The following is a 27,484-nucleotide window of genomic DNA, read 5'->3' on the forward strand; positions in this document are numbered from 1 at the left end:
TTTGTCTATTTTTTTGTTCTGTTGTCTTGTGTTTTTGGTGTCATTTAAAGAAATCATTGCCTAATCCAGTGTCATGAATCGTTTCTCCTGTTTTTTCTTCTACAAGTTATATAATTTTGGGTCTTATATTTAGCTCTTTAATGCATTTTGAACTAATTTATGTACATTGTATAATGTAAGGGTCCAGCTGCATTCTTTGCCTGTGGATACCTAGTTTTCACATTTTCTGAAGAGACTGTCTTTTTGCCATCCAGTGGTGTTGGCATCCTTGTTGAAGATCATTTGTCCATATATGCAAGGGTGTGTTTCTGGGCTGTCTATTCCATTCTTTTGGTCTCTGTGTCTGTCGTTATGCCAAACATATTGTTTTGATTACTATAGATTTGAAATCAGGAAGTATGAAAGCTCCAGTTTTGTTTTTCTTTTCCAAAATTGTTTTGACTCTTCAGGGTCCCTGCAGATTACATATGAATTTCAGAATAGATTTTTCTATTTCTGCAAAACAATGCCATTGAGATTTTGGTAGGGATGGGATTGATCTGTATAGATCGCTTTGGGTGCTGTTGACATCTTTACAGTATTAAATCTTCTAGTCAATGAAGACAGGGTGTCATTTATAATTTTTTCCAGCAGTGTTTTGTAGTTTCCAATATACAAGACTTTCTCTTTCTTGGTTAGATTTATTCCTCTGTATTTGATTCTTTTTGATACTATTGTAAATAGTATACTATTGTAAATAGTATCAAAAAAGTATTATAGTATTGTATTGTAAAACATATTATAAATAGAGTGTTGTAAAAATTGTAAAAATAGTATTGTAAAAAGTATTGTAAATAGATTTATTCCTGTGTATTTTATTCTTTTCAATACTATTGTAAATAGCACTTTAATAGGCTTTAACCCACTGAGCCATCCAGGCGCCCCTAGTTATAGGCTTTTTATATATGCTATTTTTTATGTCAAGGTAATTTTTTTTTATTCCTTGTTTGCTGAATGCTTTTTATCATTAAAGGATGTTGGAATTTTGTCAAATGCTTTTTATGCATGAATTGACATGGTTATATGGTTTTTGTCTTTGATTTCATTAATGTAGGTATATTATAAATCACATTTGGTCATGGTACATGATCCTTTCAGTGTACTGTTGACTTTGGTTTGCTAGTATTTTGTTGAGGATTTTTACGTCAAATTTCATCAGGGAAACTGTTCTGGTTTTTTGTTTTTGTTTTTGTTTTTGTCTTTTGGTAGTATCTATGCATGGCTTTGGTACTAGTGTAATGCTCAACTCACGGAAGGAGTTCGGGAGTGTTTCCTTCTCTCTAATATTTTGAAAGAGTTTGAGAAATGTTGGTGCTAATTTTTTAAATGTTTGGTAGAATTCACCAGTGAAACATCTGGTCTTGGGCTTTTTTGTTATTAGGAAGTTTTGATTACTGATCCAATCTTGTTAACTAGTTATGGTCTGTTCAGATTTTCTCTTCCTTTATCATTCAAACTTGGTAGGCTGTGTGTTTGTAGAAAGTTACCAGTTTCTTGTAGGTTATCCAGCTTGTTGGCAAGCACTTGTTTGTTCATGGTATTCTGTTGTAATCCTCTCTATTTCTGTGGCATTAGTTGTCATTCCTTCTTTCATTTCTGATTTTGAGTCATCTCTTTTTCTTACTTAACCCAGCTAAGTGTTGGTTTTGTTGATTTTTTTTTTAAATGCCAACTCTTAGTTTAATTTTTCTGCTTTCTCAGTTTTGTTTATCTCTGCTCTAATCTTCATGATTTCCTTTTTTTTTTAGGAAATGAGTTTAGTTTGTACTTTTTTTTTTGGTAAGATTTATTTATTTGGGAGAGAGAGTGCCTGAGTGTGTGTGAGTGGGGGAAGCAGCAGAGGGAGAGAATCTTCAAGCAGACTCCCTGCTGAGAATGGAGCCCAGGGTGGGGCTTGATCTTACAACCTGTGGGATAACAACCTGAGCCAAAAGCAAGAGTTGGATGCCCAACTGACTGAGCCACCCAGGTGCTCCTATTTTTATAATTTTGAGGGGTAAAGTTAAGTTTTTGACTTGAGTTTTTTTTTTTTTTTTAATGTTAGCATTTACAGCCATAAACATCTATCTTAGAGCTGCTTTCGCTGTATTCCATAAGTCTTGGTATATTGTGTTTATATTTTCATTTTTCTCAAGATATTTTCTGATTTATTTTGTGATTTCTTCTTTGACCTATTGTTTATTTTATTTATTTTTTATTTTATTTTTTTTTATGATTTTAAAGATTTTTATTTATTTATTTGATAGACAGAGATCACAAGTAGGCAGAGAGGCAGGCAGAGAGAGAGGAGGAACCAGGCTCCCTGCTTGAGCAGAGAGCCCGATGCGGGGCTGGATCCCAGGACTCTGAGATCATGACCTGAGCTGAAGGCAGAGGCTTTAACCCACTGAGCCACCCAGGCACCCCAACCTATTGTTTGTTTAAGAGTGTGTTGTTTAGTTTTCATGTATTTGTGGATTTTCTAGTTTTCCTTCTCCTATTGATTTCTACTTTCTATCTATTATGATTGGAAAAGATATTTTGTATGATTTCAGTCTTTTAAAATTTTAAGATTTGTTTTGTGGCATAAGATGTGGTCTATATCCTGGAAAATGTTTCATGTGCACTTGAGAAGAATGTATATTCTTCTGTTTGTGGTGGGAAGGGTGTTCTGTATATATCTACAGTGTCTAGAGCGTTGTTTAAGTCCCTTTTCTTTATTGCTCATTCATCTGGTTTTTCTGTCCATTATTGAAAGCAGAGTATTGAGTTGTTCAGCTGTTAATGTAGAATTGTCTATTTCTCCCTTCAATTCTGTCGATACTTGCTTCATATATTTTGGAGCACTGATGTTTGGTGCATAAATATTTATAATTGTTATATTTTCCTGGTTAATTGGACCTTTAGTAATGTCTTTTTTTTGTCTCTTGTAACAGTGTTTGGCTGAAAGTGTCTGATATTAATATTGCCACTCCTGCTGTCCTTTGGTTACTATTTGCATGGAATATCTTTTTTTTTTTTTTTTAGGGTTTATTGGGCACCTGGGTGGCTCAGTAAAGTGATTGCCTTTGGCTCAGGTCATGATCCTGGAGTCCCAGGATCAAGTCCTGCTTAGGGCTCCCAGCTCAGTGGGGAGTCTGCTTCTCCCTCTGACCCTTACCACTCTCATGCTCTCTCTCTTTCTCTCTCAAATAAATAAATAAAGTCTTTTTAAAAATTAAATTAAGGGGCACCTGGGTGGCTCAATGGGTTAAAGCCTCTGCCTTCGGCTCAGGTCATGATCCCAGGGTCGTGGGATCCAGCCCCGCATCGGGCTCTCTGCTCAAGCAGGGAGCCTGGTTCCTCCTCTCTCTCTGCCTCCCATATCGGGCTCTCTGCTTGGCAGGGATACGGCTTCCCTTCTTCTCTCTCTTCCTGCCTCTCTGCCTGCTTGTGATTTGTCTGTCAAATAAATAAAATCTTTAAAAAATTTTAAATTAAAAAAGATCTATTTTTTGGAGAGAAAGGGAAAGAGAACATGCATGTGGAGGGGAGGGGCAGAGGGAGAGGGAGGGAGAATCTTAAGGAGGCTCCCCACTGAGTGTAGAGTGTGACATGGCGCTCAATCTTACATGAGATCCTCAATCGTGAGATCATGACCTGAGCTGAAAACAGGAGTTGGTTGCTCAACCGACTGCACCCCCCAGGCATCCCTGGGATATCTTTTTCAATCCTTTTCTTTAAGCTTAATAGGGGAAGATTTACTTTAGCCATTTTGTTATTTTTATGTATGTCTTGTGGCCTTTTTGCCCCTCACTTTCTCTCTTAATATCTTTCTCTGTGTTTTGTTGATCTTGTTGTGGTGACATGTTTTGATTATCATTTCTACTGTGTGTATTCTATAGATACATTCTTTGTGATTAATTTTGGGACTACATAAATTATCCTTAAGATATAGCAGTCCAGGGGCGCCTGGGTGGCTCAGTGGTTTAAAGCCTCTGCCTTCCGCTCAGGTCATGATTTCAGGGTCCTGGGATCGAGTCCCAGTTGGGCTCTCTGCTCAGCGGGGAGCCTGCTTCGCCCTCTCTCTCTGCCTACCTCTCTGCCTCCTTGTGATCTCTCTCTCTCTCAAATAAATAAATAAAATCTTAAAAAAAAAAAAAAAAGATATAGCAGTCCATGGGGCACTTGTCCTGGGTGGCTCCACTGGTTAAGCATCTGCCTTTGGCTCAGGTCATGATCCCAGGGTCCTGGGATCGAATCTCACATCAGGCTCCCTGCTCAGCAGGGAGTCTGCTTCTCCCTCTGCTTGCTGCTCCTCAGCTTGTACTCTCTTTCTGTCAAATAAGTAAATACAATCTTAAAAAAAACAAAGTGACAACAATCCATTTTAAGCTGAACTTCAGTTGCATACAAAAATTCTACTATAGAGAGTATGGGAGTTTACTCCCCCTTCCCCCTTATGTTATGTTCTTGATGTCACAAATCGCCTGTTTATGTGTTCCTAATAATCACGTAGATCTATAGCTTTTTTGGTACTTTTGTCTCAGACTCTATACAAGAATTGGGACATGCTGATCTTCCAAGAGAGGGAAACAATGGTGATAGCAGAACTGTATAATGGCTCTGACAGCTTCTGCTCTGCAGAGGGAACAGCATGTCCCCCATGGGAGCTGCTCTCTCAGCCTGCTGCCCAGGGCTTGTGGCAGGAGTACACACACTAGGCGATGTAGAAAGGGGTTCAGAGAGAGGTAGTGAGTAGTTTGAAAAAAATCATACACTCTACCACAGGATATTAAGTGCATATGGGAACAGATTATTACAAATACATTAAAATTATGCTGTATGCAAAATCAAAATGGTCTGATGCAGGAACAAGACATATTCTCTGCAGAGTCATTAAAATCCTGGAGCTCCATGTCCTAACAACTGTCATCTCGTAGGCCAGTCTTTATAATGTGACTGGTAGTATATCTCATTCTTCCCTTAGAACCTCACTTTTATTGAAATTATTTTGAAATATTTCACTGTATTTCTTTCCAGGAAAATGTCTGACCTCTAGACAAAAACTCATCATTTTAATAAAATAACAGCATATTGTATTTTGGGCAGACTGCTTAGTCTTTCTAGTATTCAATGCAGGTCAAAGATGACTTTCCACTCGTGCTGGAGACTCAGGGCCTGCATAGACCTGCCCTCTCCTCACCTTGGGCTTAGGGAGTCAGGTGATGGTTGAATTTTATTATTAATATAAAGCTAGACAAAGTGGCTGCAGTGGTCTTAGCTAGCTGGAGCTCTGGGAATTTCTCCAGGGAAGACTGTGTAGGTGGAGCAAGTGTGCTTGGAGATTCTGTCCAGACAGACCAGATTTACAGGACACCTGCCATGGCTGCTCACATCCTCACATGCTGGGGGAGGATTGCCTGAGATTCCCTGGGACAGGGGCTTTGAATTATGTATGAAGTTGCTAAGTTTACTTCTTGGGGTACTTTTATTCCACTCTAATTTTCCTTTGGTGATTAACTAGTACAGGAAAAATATCAGAACTTGAAAATGTATGTATTTTTTAAAAAGCCCTCAGTGTACACCAACAGTGTACTTACTCATTGAAGTGAGACCATAGAAAGATGATATTTCTTCCTTCACATTCTGATCCTTGATGACCTTGCTGGATGGCCTTTCAGTGGAACTTGGGCTCTAAGGTCTGTGTGCTCTGGGTTGCAGGCACTATGGTTGGTGAGTGAAGTCTGGTAACGCTGTTTAGTTTCCAGTAGTAGAAGTTTTTTGTTTTGTTTTGTTTAATTTTCAGGTTATAGGTCAACTTCACAATCAGGTATATAAATATTAAAAGCACAAATCATTGTATTTAAAAGATAGTTAATGTTACACTTGTCACTAATATAACATTGCATGTCGACTGTACTTCAGTACAGAAGGATGGATGGATAAATATATGATACTTAATGGGAATTACCTAAATGAAGAGTAGAGCTAATAGACTAAAAGCTAGAAACAACAGTCCCGACCACAGTGTGGTTAACACCAAAGATGTAGTTTCCTCGCAAGATGAGAAGTCAAAATAAATGGTTGTTGCCTTCGTTTCTGTGGCTCAAGGAATTTGTCTCTGGTTCTTTTGGCCTGTTCTTCATGTTTCAGAGGTAGCTGCTGAAGCTCCAGCAAGTGTACCACATTCCGGGTAGGAGGAAAGAGGAAGAATGGGTAGAAGGCTGCTACTTAGATCTTATTGACTGAGAGAGAGAGATGGCTGCAAAGGAGTCTGGGATGTATCATAATTTCACTGAGCAAATCACACCTTCCATAAAATTTGAGTTCTGCTAGTAAGAAAGAGTGGGCGAATGGCTATTGGGGAAAGCAGCTACGATCTCTATGATGGATGAGATTTTCTTTTTATTTAAATATGAGATACTCTAATGGTTCAGAAAGCCCTAAAGTGACACTTTAAAAGATAATCATCCTGTTTGTTAGCTAACTAGATCTCCGATCTCTTTATATCTGCAATGTAATTTGAGAAAAAAATGTTAGATTCATGGGGCTTTTTTAGTATTATAGACAGATAGAAGAATGAAATAAATCATCTTTTTTAAGGTCCAGTATTGTCCCTGATGTTTTTCATAGGTTGTAGATTGAATCAAAAAGACATACTGTTTCCAAATTTATGAAAAGCAAGGAGAGAGGCTATTACAGAAACCCAGCACTAACACTTCAACATGTAGACCTCAGATCGGTCATGTGCTCTGAGAGTTGTACAGTGTTATTTTCAATCTTTTTAAAAGAGTTGTTTGGGAATGCTTACTGCATTCATGACTTTTGTAAACATTCCAGTCATCTTTGCTCTTGAACTTCCTGTTCTTTTACCCAGCATATTTTCCTAGAAATATTTTTTTCTCCTCACATAATAATGAATAGCAGAACGTGAGCAGATGAAACAGAAATTTGCCAGCCTACAGACTTCTCCTACTGTTGCAGAGGAATGTTTTTCCAGTTCTTATTATGATTCTTAGTCCTCAAAAGGCTTATAAATGCCTGGGGAGTTCCAGTGTGATTTTTTTTTTTTGGCCTTATTTTTGAAATGATCATTTTTTATTCACATGAACATGATCATTTGGTCTCTTCTAGAATTTTCTCTCAATATCATCAAGGTGTCAAATGAAAGAGAAACAGTCTCACTTGGATTTCTTTCCTTTTTCAATTCATGATTGTTGCAGTCCGTGTCAGCCCACTGTGTCGCCTCACAGTGAGACAGCACCAATTCCAGTTCCTACTCAGATAAGGAATTACCAGCGCATAGAGCAGAATCTTACATCTCCTGCCAGCTCTGGCACAAATCTACATGGTTCTCCAAGGTAAGCGAGTATTTTTTTTTCCATCTTTTTCTTTTAAAAAATTTGTTGTTTTTGAAAGATCTGTTACTTTCCATGGTTTAACATAATCTCTTACCTGTGTGTATCATGGAGGTATACAAAATTGAAGAATAAAAAACTTCTGTAATGAATCTATTTTTTTAAAGATTTTATTTATTTATTTGACAGACAGAAATCACAAGTAGGCAGAGAGGCATTTGGAGGTGGGGAGGCAGACTCCCCGCTGAGTAGAGAGCCCGATGTGGGGCTTGATCCCAGGACCCTGAGATGATGACCTGAGCCCAAAACCACTGAGTCACCCAGGCATCCCTATAATGAATCTATTTAAATGGTGGTTAAGCTTAGCTGGATGATATAGTAGGATATGTATATATAATAATTCTTAAGAATTAAGGAAGAACTTATTAAAGATGAAACCTCACTGGTTGTACAGATCATTTACATATTATTTATTTCCTCTACATCCTGAAACCCCACTAAGGTAGCAAGAACGAAAAGGTCTAAGTCCACAAAGATAAGTTAGATAAGTTAGATAAGAGCAGAGGCTCAGAGGATGAGAGGTTTCAACACCTTTCTGGAAAACAGAAAAAAGATGAAGGGGGCCCCACTATAGTAGGGCCAGCATCAGAGTGCCCCACGGTGCCCCCGAGACCCCAGCCCCCAGAGCTCAGGGAAGGGAGAGCTGCAAGTGAGGCATAAGGCTGAAGACAAAAAAGTGCAATCTGGATGAAATAGCAAGAATACAAAGAAAAGAAAACTTGTGTGGAATATGTGTACCCTGAGAAGTAGGGTAGAGACTGCATCTGTAAATTAGAACAGAATGCTGTTGAAAACAATCAACATCAAAAAGACTTCTTGGACATTCCAAAATATAACTGAAAAAAAATAAAAATAAATGTTGAAAGACAAAGTTGAGACTGTATCTGAAATAAATGAATCAAATAAAGAAGATGGAAACTATGAATAAAAAATATTCTTCCAGCATTATGGAATGTGGGCATTCCAGAAAGAACAAGTTAAAGAAGAAAATTTCCAGGAAATAATCAAGAAAAAGTTTTCTGGAATTGGAGAGTAGATGATTTTAGATTTAAAGGGCTCACCAAATGCATAGTTGAATGAATGGAAAAAGGATGTCATAGGATGAGATGAAAACTCATGAGAGCTTTCTACAAAGGATGTTTTGGTGCAAAACCTGTGAAAATTATTAATGCATATATCTTTTGAGCCCAGCACTTGAACTTCTGGTAACTTACTCTGTAGCTACACAGTCCTTGCCTGTGTATGAAGCTACATATATACAGGTTGTTAATTTGATAATAGCAGAGGATAAGAAATAAGCCAAGTGCCTACCAGTAAGTGACTGAGTCCTTAACGTCCATCTGTGACAGTGGAGCACCTTCCTTCAAGAGGAAGGAAGCGCTCTCTGTACTGAGGTAGAAAAATTTCCAGGCATATTATAAAATGAGAAAAGCAAAGCGATAGCAGAATTAGCAGTGGTTTTCAAAGTGTGGTTTGTGTGTGACTCCCTTTTGAAAGGTTCATGAGGTCAAGACTGTTCTCATAATGATTGGGACACTCTTTGCTTTTTTTCGCTATGTTGACATATGCACTAATGATACGGAAGCAATGACATGCAAACTGCTGGTGCCTTAAAATGCATCAAGGTAGTGGCACCCAAATGCACTGTGATTTTTCATATCTCTTACCACCACACAGTAGTGGTACCAAGGAATGTCTTTAAGGAAGCAGTAAAAGTTACTATTTCTCTTCGAAAATCGCAACCTTAAGTAGCTTGTGGGCATAAAGCACTTTTGGTGCACATTGGAGTAGTTCTTTTAAGGAAAAGCATTTTCATGATTGTTTCATGATTGCAAGTTGAACTCACCCTGTTTTTCATGGAAACACCATTTTTTCATGGGAGAACAGCTGACAAACTATCAGTTGTGGGCATTGGGCAGCCATTTTGTTGAGAATAGTTGCCATTCCTAGAAAACAAGTGACATAAAATTTGAGCTCTTGAGCAAAAACTAGAATTTTTGAAAATATACTCACCATATTCACCACTGTGATCTTGACAGCTTCTCTCATGCCTTGACGGCCACTTCTGTTAAGATTTGCAGTGATATTTTGTTATGGATGTGACTTTTTGATACTGTGTGATATGTTAACATTTGGAATACCTGCATATACTCATTCAAAATGCCAAATGTTTAAAAATCCTGCATGGATAAAAAAAATCTAGTCCAAACACAAGATACCTTCCAAGGGATTAGAGCCTAGTATAAAACAAAATTTCATTGGCATGGTTTCAGATTCCACATTGCAGTGATTCTTTTAGATCATCCAGGAGTCCAATGGCTGAGTTTTGGTGTAGTCTCCAAGACAAACATCACAAAAATCTGAAAAGGCTTCCAAAATATTCCTCCCTTTTCTGGCTACATGTCTGTGTAAGGCTGGATTCTCTATGCATGTCCCCTAATATATGTGCTATAGAAAAGATTGAATACACAAACAATTCTGAGAATCCCAACTACTGAGCCAGACATTAAGAGATTTTAAAAAATGTAAAACAGTGTCATGCTTCTCATGAATTTATTTTGTTTGAAAATATAATTAATTTTCATAATCTTACATTACATGTAATAAGTTTATTCTTCTTAATGAATTCTTAATTACCAGTTTTTTTCAGTTTTAGCTTCTCATACAGTAAGTTTCAATAGATTCAAGTTTTATAAATAAAAACTCTGGGATAGGGGTGCCTGGTTGGCTCAGTCATTTAAGCATCTGTCTCTTGATTTCAGCTCAGGTCATGATCTCATGGTCATGAGATCAGGCCCTGTGTTGGTCTCTGTGCTGGGTGTGGAACCTGCTTAAGATTCTCTCTTTTCCTCTGCCCCTCCACCCCCAATCCCCTCTCTCTCCCTCTCTTAAAAAAAAAAAAAATTCTGGGATATTCAGTAATTTTAAGTGTATAAAGGGAACCAAAAACAAACAAAAAAACAAAATAGTTGGTATGGTATACATAACCTTTGTTAAAACAAGATGAAAATAATATTTTCAGTTTGTTTGCTTGGATATGACTTAAGGAATTCTGAAAGAATATCTTAGAAACTAAAAATAGTGGTAACCTTTGGAGTAGGACTGAGGGAGTGTCGAGAAGTAGGCAGATGGAATATAAGGATGGGAGGGAGACTTCATGCCATATAACTTTATACATTTTCTATTTGTTCCATGTGATTATATTACATATTTTTAAAAAGTTCTACTCCCTGACAGGTTGTTAGGAAGTTTTAGGAAAAAGGAAGGAGAGCCCAGAACCTGCCAGAGAGGGAGTCATTTATTTTTCTTTTCAGATCTGCAGTGGTACGAAGGTCCAACACCAGCCCACTGGGCTTCCTCCGGCTGGGATCCTGCTCCCCGGCGCCCGCAGACACAGTGCAGACAGTCGGACGAAGACTCTCCACTGGGTCTTCCAGGCCTTACTCACCTTCCCCTTTGGGTAATTAGAGTGGAACTGTTGTTTTCACCATTTTTCCACTGTGGCGGATCTGACATGACACTGTCTTTAGGAGCAGTGGCTCACGATGGCAGTGAGTTTCAGCTGATGGGGAGCCATATCCTACCCTGCCCACTCTCTACCTTCTCCCCAGCCCGTGTCAGCATCCCCAGATAATGTTTGTCTTTGTCGGGACTGCTGTTGGAAATGTAAAATGGATCTCACGGATAAGAAGTATCTCCACTGGGTTTGGGCTCCAAACGCACAAAATCAGAAACCCTAGATAATAATTGTTTGAAACACCTACCCTACGGACCACTCAGATTTGTAAAGATTAAGAGATACTCGTGTGTACAGCAGCACTGGCTTCGGTCCCCTGGGGGCCTTCCAGCTCTGCGAGGAAGAAGGTGGCAGCTTCAGCTCGGGTCTTTCCACCTCGCCTGGGAAGTCTGCACGACACAGAGGGGATCCCCGCTCGAGCAGCCCCACAGCCCAGGCAACAAAACCCCAAACAAACAGAAAAACCTAAAACCACAAGTTTCATGAACTGAGAGACAAAATGCTCCAACTTCAGAAAGCATGCAAGACAGGCCAAAGCAGCTGAGACTGCAGAATCTGAGGGAGACAGCACCGGTGTCGCGGGGCAGAGCGGGGTCAGGGGCAGAGAGGGCCCAGGGGCAGTAGGTCTCAAACTGGGCCCCCATATAAATAGGTAAATATTTTTTTACTTCTAAAAGGTAAATTTTCATACCCCTGTGAAGGGTTCCACTCACAGGCAAAACTGCTGAGGTAAGAGTAGGGAACATGAAGAAATTCCAAGAGGAGGTAGAATGCGAAGGATTGAAATGTGCCCAGGAGCCCTGATTCAAAAAAACCCCACCATAATGATAGTTTTAAAAAATGTGTATCACCACGCCTATTGCAGTGGTTCCGAAACTGCTGTTTAGCTGAAAAATCTTCCCCGAGCAAAATCCTGGCCCTCCCTCACCCCCTCAGCAGTTCCCGAGGCACCTCAGGGTCTCCTGAGACAAGAGCCAAGCCTTGTCCTTGCCCTCAAGGAAAAGGCCTCTCCTCGGGCTCTAACCTTGCTTTCCTGTGTAACCCCCCGGTTACAGACCTACGTCTCCCGTCTGCTTCATCTCCCTGAGCTTTCCCAGCTCTTCCTCTGGTTGGTTTGGGTTCTCAGAGGTGGATGCAGAGAAGGGAGCTGCAGAGACGTGCCAGAATAATGGGGGAGGCGCCTGGGATGGGTGCGGGGGGCAGGGAGAAGAGGGCTCTGGGGGAGCCCCTTCAGACCTCCTTGCAGCTTTGACCCCTGTGAGGGAGAGGGGGAGGTAGGAGGAGTGGGCCCGGGAACCTTGACTAGAGTGACTAGAGTGAATTAATTCTAAGGACGTTTTAGCCAGGCCCCAGGGGTGTGCCCAAGCCCTAGATGGTCCAAATTTCCTGACCTGCTTGAACCAGCCTGAATGAATGCCACGTCCACGTGCAGGTGTTGGCTGTGAGCAGCCTCGGGGAGCAAGGCTTGGGACGGGTGGCAGGAGCATGGTGGGTGCAGAAGGACAGCAGCTGGGCCATCCACCGGCTGTGCGGTCCACTGGCTGGGCCCCCTGCAGCTCCACAGCCTCCAACACCACGAACTCCTTCCTCCTGGGTCTGAAGTGACCTACCGGTTGCAGGCATTGGTTTGTTCCCATGGCTTTCTTTCCTGCTGCCCTTGTTTCAAGGCCGATTCTGCGGTTCTTTAGATCGTTGTGTGCCCAGCACCCCGCACCCCGCACCCCGCATGCTGGTTAGTAAGTGCCTGCTGAAATAAAGCTTTGCTCATCTGGCTTTATCGACTGTCGTGTACAGTGCAGCTGGTGCATGGCACACCTGTTCCTTCCGGCACTGGTTTTGAATCACCTCTCGTTCCTTTCCCCATTTCCCTGCTCACAGTTGGGACCATTCCGGAGCAGCTGAGTCAGTGCTGCTGTGGGCATCCTCAGGGTCACGAATCCAGGAGTAGAAACTCATCAGGTAGGAGATCTGTTTGGCATATTAATAATTTTAATCCTGTTATAAGTGGATTTGAGTTATGTTTTTCTAGCCTTACGAAAGGAATAGAACTGATATGAAATATTCTATCTGTTGTCCTACTTTCTAGGATCTTGGTCTAATGGGCTTTAGCATATCATATAATTAATCAGATATCTTCTTTGGGTATCTTTTCTCTTGGAAATTGTTATTTAATGGAGCTAAATTTTGGTCATTGTCTTGTAGATAATAAAAACTAAGCTAGGGACCCCTGGGTGGCTCAGTTGGTTTCTGCCTTCGGCTCAGGTCGTGATCCCAGGGTCCTGGGATTGAGCTCTGTGTCAGGCTCCCTGCTCGGCGGGAAGCCTGCTTCTCCCTCTCCCACCTCCCACCTACCCTCCTGGCTTGTGTTCCCTCTCTCACTGTCTCTTTCTCTGTCAAGTAAATAATAAAATCTTTGGAAAAAAAAAAAAAAGAAAGAAAACCAATCTAGAAAATGAAATTTCATTCCGTTAATACTGTTCTTGATAACAGCTGCTAGTTAGCGCGAGATAAACAAGAAATATAGTTTATTTGCTTTAATATAAAATATATAAAAGATATGTGCAAATCACACTTTTATTAGTCAAATTTTATATGTGAATTTGAGGAGTTGGCTAATTAAAGGAATCCTGTGTCACTGAGAAAAGCACCTTTTCTTAGTTTTTCATATTTTGTGTTTCCTTAAAAATAAACCTTAGATAACTTTCTCCAGATTTATAACATTCTGCTACTAATTTTATTTATTTTTCTGTGCATATTTATGCATATATACACGTATACACGCACACACACACAGACGGCAGAACCCAGTTCTGAAAGATTAAATACCAGATTTAGGATGAGATTAAGCTAGAAGCGGTCAGTAGCAAAAACTCCAATTTCCTTTTTGGGAAGATTATGGCTATAGGTCCGTACCTATAAATTATTGGTGGTAGTTTGGCTTGCAGCACGCTCTGAAGAATTTGTATCTGGAGCTTTGGGCTGGCTTAGTAGACCTGAAGTTGGCAACAAGGTCTGTGCGGGGCAGTCCTCTTGCCATTCCAGCTGTTCACCGTATCGGGACCCTATTTCTCGGGCTCTTACTGCAGTGTCCCCTGAGGAGGCAAGAGTTCCTGTGGACGAGGCTTTTCTTTGTGGAGAACAGGGACGCTTTAGGTTACAAATGAATTTCAGAGGACTCTGAGACTAATAAAAATAATTAAATTATCCATATATGCTTGTGATTTTTAGGCAAGTAAAATAACATCCCAGAAAAGTGTATTATCTAATTAGATAAAGGGATATTCTGGATTGGTTTGAAAAGTTTCTTTTAGCTGCTAGGTGAGAAAAGAGAGTAATACGTTGATATCCCCAAGTGTGCATTCACATAAGAAGTAGAAACATTTGGTTTCGGTTCAGCAGAGGTTTTTGTAGTTTTTTTTTTTTTTTTAAGATTTTATTTATTTATTTGAGAGAGAGACAGAGAACATGAGAGGAAAGAGGTCAGTGAGAGAAGAAGACTCCCTGCCGAGCAGGGAGTCCGATGTGGGACTTGATCCTGGTACTCCAGGATTATGACCTGAGCTGAAGGCAGTCGCCTAACCAACGGAGGTACCCAGGCACCCAGGTTTTTGTAGTTTTTATTGACATTGATCATTTATGATGTGGTTCTCTTGTGCTAATTAGAGTTATCTGCTAGCTGCTGCTAAGAGCGGCTGACGTACCCACCACCATTACCACCTATCCCCAAAATCATCTCTTGCCAAATACACAATTTTTAAAATAGCTCCTGAAGAACATGACATTCATTAGACTTCCCATTTCGAGTCCTGTCCTCTGACTTCTTCAGTGTTTGCCTGCACTCTGGGTTAACCTGCGTGTGTGTCCATGGCAGGTTCCCCAGTGCCACCGGCTCCATCACCACAGTCTCTCCTGTCGGGCGCTAGGCTGCAGAGCGCTCCGACCCTCACCGACATCTACCAGAACAAGCAGAAACTCAGAAAGCAGCACTCGGACCCCGTGTGCCCGTCCCACGCCGGGGCTGGGTACAGCTACTCACCTCAGCCCAGTCGGCCCGGCAGCCTCGGAACCTCTCCCACCAAGCACACGGGGTCCTCTCCTCGCAGTTCGGACTGGTTCTTTAAAACTCCTTTACCAACCATCATTGGCTCTCCCACTAAGGTGTGTTCATTAAGCTCCTTAGTCAGCATGACGACTTTGTTCAGTTAACGTTCGTTACGTGGAGCACGGGGGGCCGTGTGGTGAGCTCAGGTCCGGCAGCAGACCACCAGAGAGACTGGAGCAGAGAAGTCCGTTGCTCATATGTCTTGGCAGAAGTACCTGGCATGCCTCAAGAGGCTACACGGGAACGCCCAGGCAGGTGCAGACAGAGACAGGACCCGGGGCACATGCCTTTATTAGGGTCCGGGTTGGAGGACTTTGGGGTTCCTGAGCTAAAGCAGAATTGGTCAGTTTGAGCCGAAAAAATGGGATTCTAGTAAGCTCCACAGGAGTCTTTGTGTGTGCAGCATCCAAGGAGAAAGCCTGGGGGATGGGGGAGACTAGACCACCAGGGGTATTGGAGGAGTCATCTCCAGAATTTAAATGTACTTGTGACCGCAGTATGCTCTCGAGGACCTGCACTTGTATGCGGGGCCGGTGTCCGTTTAAGGCCCTGCAGCTGCATGGCCACATGGAGTGACGCGGAGTCCGCAGTGCTGTGGGGTAGCTTAGCTGAGCTCGAGACAGTAGTCCTCTTGTCCCCCAGGGATATGCTCCAAGACCCTCTGCAGTTGACTGAAACCACAGATAGTACAATAAAGTTTAAATTATAAGTTAGGCACGGTGAGAGATTAATAACTGTAACTGATAATACAATAGAACAGTTATAATAGGCCACAATGAATGAATGTGGTCTCTCTCTCTCAAAATACACTGAAAATATATATAATATATAATAATCATGGGGCAGTTTTTTTTTTTTAAGATTTTATTTATTGGGGTGCCTGGGTGGCTCAGTCGGTTAAGCATCTGCCTTCAGCTCAGGTCATGATCCCGAGGTCCTGGGATCGAGCCCCACATCAGGCTCTCTGCTCAGCGGGGAGCCTGCTTCTCCCTCTCCCTCTGCCTGCCACTCTGCCTGCTTGTGATCTCTGTCAAATAAGTAAAATCTTTAAAAAATTATTTATTTGAGAGAGAGAGAAAGCACAAGTGATGGCAGGAGGGGCACAGGGAGAGGGAGAAGCAGAGGATGTGAGGTGGGAGCAGGCCTGCGTGGGGAGATGAAGTGAGGGAGGGACGTAGGCATGTGACCCAGTGTTAGGCTACCACTGACCTTCTGACAGTGTATCGGAAGGAGGATCACCTGCTTCTGGACCAGGGTCGGCCACAGAAGGCGAAGCCACAATGGGGCCTACTGTGCTTGACAGAAAAGATTCATGGTGGTATTGAATAGCTACCATTTAAGGAGGACTTGCCATGAGCCTGGCATAGTCTAAGTACTTCATGCCGAATGCTTTTTATACATGATCCCACTGATTCCCGAAGAACGGAAGTTGAGGCCAGAGAGAACGAGTGAGCTGTCCACGGCCACAGAGGCTGTCAGTGGAAGAGTCAGGATATGAATCGAGGTCTGACTTAGGTCTGATGATTCTGAATGCTGCACGTGGGGTAGTAACCGGCTTGCATGTGTTTCCTCAGACCACGGCTCCTTTCAAAATACCTAAAACGCAAGCGTCTTCCAACCTGCTAGCCTTGGTGACTCGTCACGGGCCCTCTGAAGGGCAGACTAAAGACGGGAGTGACCCACGGGAGTGCCCTCACTGTCTCCTAGCTCAAGGCAGCGAGAGGCAGAAGCCTGAGCAGCAGAACAAAGCAGTGTTTGGCAGGTAAAAGACACCGTTTCCTCCCAGCCTTCAGTGTGAAAGCTGCAATAGTACATATATGTCTACGATAAAGACAGACCAGAGCAAATTAGTTTAGTAGCTGGTCTACGCCACTTGGGTAATGATATGAACTGTATACATTTAGAATCTCTGAAAACCACAGGTGCTTCCTGTGACTGAATACAGAGTCCTCACTGAATTTCCTGAATGTTCTCTGTCTGCTTTTTGTTTGTTTGGGTTATTGAAGTTCGTCTCTGCCCTGAATTGTCTGGTATCTATTTTTTGTCTCCTTATTCTCTGACTTCCCTTTAACCCTTTTGTGGCTTGGCTTAAATCTCCCTTATTATTTTAAATACTGGGATTTTTACAGTATACTTTCCAGGGACGCCTGGGTGGCTTCTATCTTCAGCTCCGGTCATGATCGCAGGGTCCTGGAATCCAGTCCCACATTAGGCTCCTTGCTCAGCAGGGAGTCTGCTTCTCCCTCTGCCTCTGCCTGCCTCTCTGCCTGCTTGTGCTCTCTCTTTCTCTGACAAATAAATAAATAAATAAATAAAGTAATCTTTCCATTATGAACATCGTTCCTTCTTTCTAGATCTGTCAGTGCTGGGAAATTATCAGACCAACAAGCGAAGATACCTTTAGGTGGACATCAGGGCAGCACGGACAGTTTAAATACAGAACGACCAATGGATATAGGTAAGAAAATGGGGTTTCTTTCTAGGTAGGTAATTTGCTAGTATGTGCATTGGTTTACTGTTATTGCTGCCACAGATTAGCACAAGTGTGCTGTTTTTAAAACAACACAAATGTATCGTTGTACAGTTTCAGAGGTCAGAGTCCTGCAGTGGGTTTCTCTGGGCTAAAATCAGTATGTTGACAAGGCTGCATTCCTTCTAGAGCCTGTAGGGGAGAATGCATTTCCTAGGCTTTTCCAGCATCTAGAGACTGCCCTCCTTCCTCGGATTGGGGTCCCCTTCCATCTTGAAAGCCAACAATGGCTGGTCTAGACTCCGACCTCCTGCCTCCTTCTTCTGCATTTAATGGACCCTTGTGATTATGTTGGACCCGCTGGATAATCTCGGATAATCTCTTTATGTTTAAACCAGTTCCATCTGCAACTTTAATTACCTTCTGCCATGTAATGCAGCCTATTTACAGGTTCCAGACGTTAATCCATGGACATCTTTTGGCCAGGTTGGAGGGCAGGAGAAAGTAGTTGTTTTACCTATCTGCTTCTGCTGACTGTTCACACACTCCCTGAGATTTCTTCACCCACTCCCTGCCACTTCATCTTTTTTCTTAGCACATCAAGACAGATGCTTGTGGGGTGTCTTAATCACCACCAGTTATGAGTTAGGAGGAATTCCGACCCAAGATTGGTTTTTATTGGTGGGGTAATACTGACCAAAGTTAGCTTAAATACACTTGTACTCTTGAGCATTTCTTATACAGTGAGTAAGTAGATCTTATAAAAAATACCATTGGTCACTGAGCTCCCCTAGCCTTTTTCATAGTTGTTTTAGGGACTGTTATGTTTACAGATCCACAACTAGATTACTTGGATTACCGCTTGTCAAAAAATAAAACAAAGGGCAGGTTGTGGACCATAACCCAGACTTATTTAACCAAATTTTCAGGGAATGGATTCTGAGAATCAGTACTTTTAACAAACTCCTGGGTTCCTGAGTGGCTCAGTTGGTTAAGTGTCTGCCTTCAGCTCACGTGATGCTCCCAGGGTGCTCGGATTGAGCCCCACATTGGGCTCCCCACTCAGCAGGGAGCTGCCTTCTCCCTCTCCCACTGCCCATTCCTACCCCCCACTCATGCTCTCTCAAATAAATAGATAAATTCTCAAAAAAAAATACTCTCCCCATGATTATTATGTACACCTAAATTTGGGATTCACCATTGTAATCTTTTCTCATTTTCTCTGTAATTTTTTACTGACTCTCCCATTAGCATCCGAAGAAGGAAATAATCTGGACCATCAAATATCTGATTGAACATGGTTTCTAATCCAAAGAGACTACTCCACTCTTTTCTTGCTTGCATGGTTTCTGAAGAGAAGTCCAATGTAATTCTTACTCTTGTTCTTCTATAGGTGAGGTGCTTTTTCTTTGGCTTCTTTCAAGATTTTTTCCTTGTCTTTAATTCTGTGCAGTTTGATATATGTCTAGGTGTAGTTTTTTTGGTATTCATCCTGGTTGGTGTTCTGTGAGCTTCCTGGATATGTGGTTTGGTTCTGGCAGTAATTTTGGAAAATTCTCGATCATTACAACTACAAATATTTCTTCTGTTCCTTTCTCTCTCTCTTCCCCCTCTGATATTCCCTTTACATATATGCTATACTTTTGTAGCTGTCCCACAGTTCTTGACTATTCCGTCTTTGTTTTTATTTTTCTTTTTATTTGCTTTCCAGTTTTGGAAGTTGATATTGGCTCATCTTCAAGCTAACTGTTTCTCTCCTGATCCATGTTCATCTACTGGGGAGCTCATCAAATGCATTATTCATTTCTGTTTCAGTGATTTTGATTTATAATGTTTCCTTTTGATTCTTTTGTAGAGTTTCCACTCTCTCTGCTTATGTTACCAATCTCTTCTTACATGTTGTTTACTTTTCCCTAATGAGCCCTTAGTATATTAACCATATTTATTTTAAATTTTTAGTCTGATAATTCCAGTCTCTGCTGTATGTGAGTCTGGTTATGAAGATTGCTGTTTCATCAAACTGTTTTTACCATTAAGTATATCATTTTTTTTAAAGATTTTATTTATTTATTTGTCAGGGATAGAGGGAGAGAGAGCGAGCGAGCACAGGCAGACAGAGACAGAGGGAGAAGCAGGCTCCCTGCCAAGCGAGGAGCCCAATGTGGGACTCGATCCCAGGACGCTGGGATCATGACCCGAGCCGAAGGCAGCTGCTTAACCAACTGAGCCACCCAGGCGTCCCACCATTAAGTATATCTTTTAATTTTTTTTTTTTTTTGAAAGCCTGACCTGATATATTGGATAGCAGGAATTGAATTAAGTATCATGAGGTTTTTTTGTTTTCCCGGCTAGGAGTTAGGCTGTGCTTAGTGTTCGTTGTAGCTGTAGGTGTCACGCTAAACCTCTCTGTGTTCTTTTTGGGTTTCCCTAGATGCCCCTTCTAAATAACATCTGACACCCTCGCCTAACTCTGTATTCTTTCCTGAGAGTTTTGTGTCTTAGCTCTTACATGTAGACCTGTGATCCACTTTAACTGACTTTCTTGTGGATGATGTGATGTAGGGGTCCGACTTCATTCTTTTGCGTGTAGATTTTCAGTCGTGCCAGCACCGTTTATTGCAAAGATTATTCTTTCTTCCATATTGTATTGTTTTGTTAGCCTTGTCAGAAAAATCTGTCCACTATAAATGTGTTTATTTTTGGATCCTAATTCTCTTTCACCAATCTATATGTCTTTTATTGTGTTGGTACCATACTGCCTTGATTATTTTATAATCAAGTAACTTTATAGTAACCAAGGAAATGAGAGTCCTTTGTTCTTCATTTTCAAGATTGTTTTGGTTATTTTGGGTCCTTGAGTTTCCATTGTGAAATGGAAATTTTATGAAGTGAAATTTTTCCCTGGACTGCTAAGTTGCTTTCACATATGAAAATCAGTTAATGTAATACATAATACTCAATATGCTAGAAATAGAATTTACTCACCTGATAAAGAATATCTATGAAAAATGCACAACTAACATCATATTTAAAGGTGGAAGATTGAATATTTTCCCTCTAAGATCACGAAACAGACAAAGATGCCCATTCTCACCACTTCTATTCTACATTGTATCAGAGGCTCTAACCAGGGCAGTGGAGCAAAAACAAAAAACAAAACACCAAGCTTGGAAAAGAAGAAGTAAAACTACCTCTCTTCACAGATGGCATGATTTTGTATGTAGAAAATCCTAAGTAATCCACTAAAAATCTATTTGAACTAGTAAATTCAGTAGCATTGCAGAGTACAAGTTCCGAACCTAAAAATCCACTGTATTTCTTATACACTGGCAAGAAACAATCTGAAAGTGACATTAAGAAAACAATTCTGATGGGGGCTTAAGTGGGTAGAAGAAGAATCAATGAAACAAGATGGAATTGGGAGGGAGACAAACCATAAGTGACTCTTAATCTCACAAAACAAACTGAGGGTTGCTGGGGGGAGGGGGGTTGGGAGAAGGGGGTGGGATTATGGACATTGGGGAGGGTATGTGCTTTGGTGAGTGCTGTGAAGTGTGTAAACCTGGTGATTCACAGACCTGTACCCCTGGGGATAAAAATATATGTTTAGAAAAAAAATAAATAAATAAAAAATTAAAAATTAAAAAAAAAAAAACAATTCTGTATAAGGTACCATCAGAAATAATAAAATACTTAGGAACAAATTTATACTTGTAAACTATAAAACTTTGGTTCTGGAAACTACAAAACACTGATGAGATAAATTAAAGAAGACATAAATAAATGGAAAGAAACCCTGTATGTATAGATCAGAAGACTTAATATTGTTAAGTTGGCTGTACTTTCCAAATTGAGCTGTAGATTGAAGAAACCTCTGTATGTGACACATGATTTTCCTCTTACTGCTCTGAAGGTTGTTTCCTAGTCTTTGGCTTTTACGGTTTTACTATGATGTTTCTGGCTGTGGCTCTCTTTGAGTTTATCTTCCGTTGAGTTTGTTGAGCTTCCTGGATATACAGATTAATGTTTTTCATCCGACTTGAGAAATTTTCAGCCATTATTTATTTGGATATTTTTTCTGCTTTTTTCTGCCTCTCCTCTCCTCCTGGCACCCCTAGCATGCATATAATACACATTATGCATAGGTACGCTTAGTGGTGTCTCCTAGTTCTTTTGAGGCTCTCTTTTCACTCTGTGCTGCACATTGTATGGTCTCTATCGATTTATCTTCAAGTTCATGGATTCTTTCTTCTGCCAGTACACATGTGCTGTTGAACCCCAGTAGTGAATTTTTAATTTCAGTTATTATTCTTTTTAACTCCTGAATTTGCACTTGGTTCTTTTTTATAATCTCTCTCTTTAATGATATTCTCTATTTGATGAGACATTATGATCATACTTTACTTAAAAATTTTTTTTCTTATTTGAGTATAGTTGACATACAAGTTCACATTAGTTTTAGGTGTACGACATAGTGATTCAGCATCTCTATACATTACGCTGTGCTCACCACAAGGGTAGCTGCCATCTGTCCCCATACATCATTATCATAGTATCATTGCCCGTATTCCCTGTGCTGTACCTTTTATTCCCATGACTTACTTATTTCTTAACTACAAGCCTGTATCTTCTACTCCTCTTCACCCATTTTGCCTTTTTCCCCTCACTTCCTCTCCCCTCTGGCAACCATTTGTTTGTTCTCTGTATTTATAGGTTTAATTCTGCTTTTTGTTTGTTTATTTTGTTTTTCCAGTTCCACATGTGAGTGAAATCACATGGTATTTGTCTTTTTCAGTCTGAGTTATTTCACTTGGGCATAATACCCTCTAGGTCCATCCATGTTGTCACAAAGGGCAAGATCCCATCCCTTTTTATGGCTGTGTAATATTCTACTGTGTAAGTAAAACACCTCCACCACATCTTCTTTATCCATTCATCTGTTGATGGACAGTTAGGTTGCTTCCATATCTTTGCTATTATAAATAATGCTGCATTGAGCATAAGGGTGCATATACCCAGGTGCCCCTAAGTGGTTGGTTGTTAAAGAAAGAATTTTTACCACAGTGCCTCTGTGATGCAGTTAAGTATCTGACTTTTGGTTTCTGCTCAGTTGTGATCTCAGGGTCGTGAGATCGAGCCTCATGTTGGGCTCCCTGCTCAGTGCCAAGTCTACTTAAGACTCTCTGTCTCTCACCCCCTACTCCCCACTCTCTTTCTTAAATGAATAAGAAAATTAATTTTCACCAGTTACAGTTGTTTCACTGAGAAGCAGGTCTCTGATGCTGCTCACTCTTAACACTGCCATTCTGAAAGTCGTCATTCTGTGTGCTGTTTTCTAGAAGTCAGTCACTACGAGTTGGAACAGTTTTGGAATTAGCTTGTTTGAAAAACCGTATTATGTCTCATCCCCTTTTACAAATTAATTTAAATTTATAGGGTTTGTAAGTCCTGCATGAATATGTGTTGTAATTTAAGTCCCAAGTTTGTATGTATGAAACCAGAGTTTTCTCCCTAAACAATATTTAGGCATAAAATGCATCTTTGATCATTTTTATCCTCTTTTTCTCTTCTCTTTTCCACATGAACTTTACTATCATCATTTGAAATCACAGATTTCTCTTCCTAATCAGGAAGTCTCCATTTCTGAAAATAAAAACTGCTGATAATAGGAAAAACTTAAGACCTTAAGAGAAATAGGGTCATTGTCTCTTAAAATACATCCATGACCATATTTAAATACACAAATACCTACAAATAGACACTGTTTAATTAATTTCCACTTACTCTTGGTGGCTTCCTAGAAGATTTTTTATAAACTCTCTGTTCTGTTAATTAGATGCTTCAAGTTTGTTATGCTCTGTTGTGGATAGGATGGACACTGATGGTAGGTTTTTTTCTGTATCTGGTTTTTAAATTTGTGATTTGTGTTGTTAACTGCCACCTCCATTCTGTGTCCTCAGAAATGTAATGTTTTTGAGATGCTTGAGTGTAAAAAGGCTTTGGACAACTTTTATTGATTCTGTGTGGTTTGGTGGAGAAGGACTTTCCACCTTCCCTTCCTTTAACCCACACCAGCCCATCAGGGCCCCTGACATTGGGTCCACTCCCATTTCTTCCTGACAGATGTATGGCTGCAATTCCAAGGCCCACATGTACTTTGACTCAACTTTCTCTGGCTCTTACACCGTGGAGAGTCCTGATCTCCCTTCTTCTTTCCTTCATATTTTTATCCTAAGTTCTTGGTTTCCACTTTTTCGAATGATCCTTAACAGATGTGACAGCAGCTCATGTCCCTTAGAAGTCTAGGAAGTGACTCTGAGTAGGCGGCTTTTGGTGTAAAGAAGGTTCATAGCTGAGAAGAGAGTACTATAAAGTACTACTAATGCAGACCTGTGTTGACTTTCTGATGTTAAGAGTAATAAGTACCTAATGTAAAAAAGCCCCTAGAAACCCAACTATAAAAGTAATGGTCTCCCTGTAACCCCACCCCCAAATCGAAACACCGTGGAAGCGAAGTAACATTGTGTGAACTTTTCGCTGTAGCCCCTGCAGGAGCTTGTGGTGGTGGACTGGCACCTCCTATAGGAACAGCAGCAAGTTCCAGAGCTGTCCTGTTCACTGTAGGATCTCCTCCACACAGTGCCACGGCCCCCACTTGTACCCATATGGTCCTTCGAACAAGAACAACCTCAGGTGAAGAATTGTCTTATTATCATTTTGGCTTGTGTTTGGAGTGCAGTGTTCTGTCGATGACTTGATGATGCCACTTGGGCGAGTCCCTCAGCTCTCTGAATTTTAGTTTCCTTACCAGTGACATTGAGATCATCACTTTCTTGACCTTAAAGGGGTTATAAGGCATAAATGGAACGTTATTTGTAGGGGGGAAACTTTGTAAGATAAGAGCACTGCATGTTGATAACACTGTATTATAGCGGTATAATGTACCTGTGACTTCTCCGTGATGAAGGAGCGGCGCATCTGCGGTGCTCATTGTGTCTTTATATTAAAGGCGTATTTCAGTACCTCTGGTAAATTTTTTGAAATGGTAGATGGTTGTTTATCTTTGCTTTTGTTCTTAGAAACCTAAGTTTCACCTTTTTTCATACTTCGGGTCCTAATCTTTGCACTTAGCCCTAGCTGCATTTAGATAGGCCAGTAGATTGGTTTTATCATCCATTCTCTATAAATAGGTTATTAATACCCCAAATTAAGGAAGTATTTAGCTTGGACTGGAAATGAGTTATCATTCAGCATTGTCGTCTGTATTGTACCTTGTGTCCTTTAAATTCTCTTCTGCTACATAAGTTACCAATCAAAATGTCGGGAGATTTATAAGCAAAGGATTATAAACAGGTAGCGAGAGAGGAAGTAGAGTCAATAATCTTGTTCTTCAGATTATTGAAAGTATTAAATAATAGTAAAATGTCATTTTCAGAAAGTGACATTTTATACCTGTTAGCTAAGCCAGTGCTAGAAGATGGAGGTGCCCAGCGTTGCTGAGGTGTGGTGGGGTCTGTGTGCTCACACCTGGGGTCGAAAGCAGTGTGGCAGTTGTCACAAGAGCTGTGAAGATGTAACATTTGACCTGTGGTAACTGCATTCCTGTTTATAATACCACTTCAGAGTACTTAAATCACAAATGAATCATCCAAAAGAAGGGAAAACTTTGGATTTCATTACAGTGTTATCTGTGGCTTAAAAAACCAGAAATAGTGTAAATCCTCCAGACAGTCATCACATACAGAAGTTTAGGGAACTGCTGTGCTTCTGTTGTGTTTTATGATGAGGAGGACTATGGGGCTACGGGGAGAAATGTATACACTATAAACTTGTTTAAAACAAGCCATGAAGGGGCGCCTGGGTGGCTCAGTCAGTGAAGTGGCTGCCCTCAGCTCAGGTCATGATCCAGGAACCCCAGGAGGGAGCCCTGCATCCAGCTCCCTCCTCCATGGGGTGTCCGCCTCTCCCTCTGCCCCGCCCCCTGCTCTTTCTCTCTCTCTCTCTCTCTCTCTCTGGCTCACTCGCTTTCGAATCAATAAATAAAATCTTTAAACAAAAACAACCTAGCCATGATGATGTCGATGAAATAGATGTATAAACAAGGAATAAAGTTGACCTTGGAGAAATAAAACCTCTTCATAGGCTCCACTGGGGTGTCCGTGACTGTTGTTGGGCTGGCGGGAGGGGCGGGCGCAGCCCACCTGCCCACATGCTCACCGTCCTGTCCCTTTGCAGCCAGCTCCAGCAGCCCCGGAGGTTCCCTGTGCTCTGCCAGTGGCCGCGTGTGTGTGGGCTCCCCGCCGGGGCCCGGTTGGGGGGCTTCCCCTCCGGGAGCCGAGGCCGCTCCCAGCCTGAGATACATGCCATATGGTGCTTCACCCCCCAGCCTGGAGGGGCTCGTCACCTTTGAAGCCCCGGAGCTGCCGGAGGAGACGCTGATGGAGGTGAGAAGAGCCACGGAGGGCGTTCTAGCCATGGGTGGTGGGGAAGAGCAGACTGCTCCCAGAAGTGCCCACGGTTTTTGTTTTTGTTTTTGTTGTTGTTGTTTTTCTTTTCTTTACCTCGCCTTGTCTTTTCTATTTGAAAACCACTGCTGACACGCTTTCAGAATAATGTGGACAGTGACACTCATCCAGAACAAGCTTTGGTTGATAGGAAGTGACAGATAGAGATTTTTCGTCTGAAGTTTAGTTTCTTTCCATCGATAGGACTTGGAAAGCATAATCTTGGTCCTGAAACCAGAACTTTTTATTTTCAGTGTTTGCTTTTCTTTATAACATAAAAATGACACACTTAGGCTTAAAAAGTAATCAAGCATAATTAGATGTGTCACTAACCCGGAGAAATAACCCTAGCAGGCAGAGGTTCTCATTGGTAGACCAGCCCCTGCCCTCCTGGAGCCAGTTGTGCAGGGAGACCCACATCAGAATCCTGCAAACACAGACTGAGAACAGGTGAGGTTCATTCAGTGACTGCAAAGGCTGTGTCAGTTCAGTTTCTCAGTCCTGCCTCCAGGACAGCATTCAGGAGCCCACACTGTCCTCCTGCTGATTACGGTGCTGACTTGGCTTGCATTTCCGTTAAAATGATCAGTTCTCCAGACCAACAGAGAACAGACGCTCTCTCCATGCTGGACCTCTAGCATTTCTGCTTTGTGTGAATGAGAATTAGGTATTTCACATAGAAGTTATAAAATGGTGCATGTAAAATATATCAGTGATTTCCTAGTAAATTTAGTCATAATTTTGAACATATGTTTAACCCAGGGGTAAAATTGGAAAAGCAGTTTTCAGAGTATTTTCAATCAAATTAAACACAAATTGTTTTCCAGTACATTTTATGGTATATTAGAATATATAGTGCTATATGCTGTAAGAGAGCAGGGAGATCTTCACAAGTTAATTGGTTTATTCTTTCTCGAGGAAATGATTCTCATCCTTTTTTAATCTTAAAGGGAGAATGAGAAGCTTAGTCTTAGTTGAGATTTCGAGAAACATTTATAGCTAAAAACACATCTCAAAACAACACTAATTTTAGACTACCCATTTTTAATGCATGCTATTATGTCTACACTTACTCCCCTCTTTAACTAATTGGACAGCTCACCAAGATTTAGAGTTTTGGTATCAGGAATCACTGTGAACTGAAAACACACCGGAAATTAAAATAAAGCATCTCTCAAACTGTAAGTCAGTAGAATTTGCAGAACTGTCAAGAAGTGTGGTTTAGTGTATGGAATAGCTTTTCAATCCCGATATTTATTTTGTCATGTTTTGTCTCAGATACTGATTTTATTGTTTGGTTTTGTTGTTGTCTTTATTGTTTCTAGTAAAAGCACGTGACCTCACATCTTTGAAACTTAATTTTGTGGCTGCTCTCATCCATACACACAAACGCACGCACACACCCACACACCCACATTTTGTTTCACCTGTGCTTATTTTCTTACTAGTTTTGGGGAATTTAAAAATTGTAGT

At 41.1% G+C, this 27,484-nt stretch overlaps 1 protein-coding gene across 1 annotated transcript in view; it reads left to right on the forward strand.

The window, feature by feature from the left end:
* LOC116578429 (serine/threonine-protein kinase ULK2-like) overlaps positions 1-27,484 on the forward strand; it is an 82,148-nt gene that overhangs the window by 48,237 nt on the left and 6,427 nt on the right. Inside the window, 8 exon segments of the mRNA XM_032322761.1 lie at positions 7,224-7,361; positions 10,733-10,878; positions 12,814-12,894; positions 14,807-15,093; positions 16,612-16,799; positions 17,392-17,495; positions 24,051-24,200; positions 25,743-25,951. Coding sequence (XP_032178652.1) covers positions 7,224-7,361; positions 10,733-10,878; positions 12,814-12,894; positions 14,807-15,093; positions 16,612-16,799; positions 17,392-17,495; positions 24,051-24,200; positions 25,743-25,951 — 1,303 coding nt within the window.

The sequence above is a fragment of the Mustela erminea genome, chromosome 18 (genome assembly GCF_009829155.1).
Source record: "Mustela erminea isolate mMusErm1 chromosome 18, mMusErm1.Pri, whole genome shotgun sequence".
Lineage (NCBI taxonomy): Eukaryota > Metazoa > Chordata > Mammalia > Carnivora > Mustelidae > Mustela > Mustela erminea.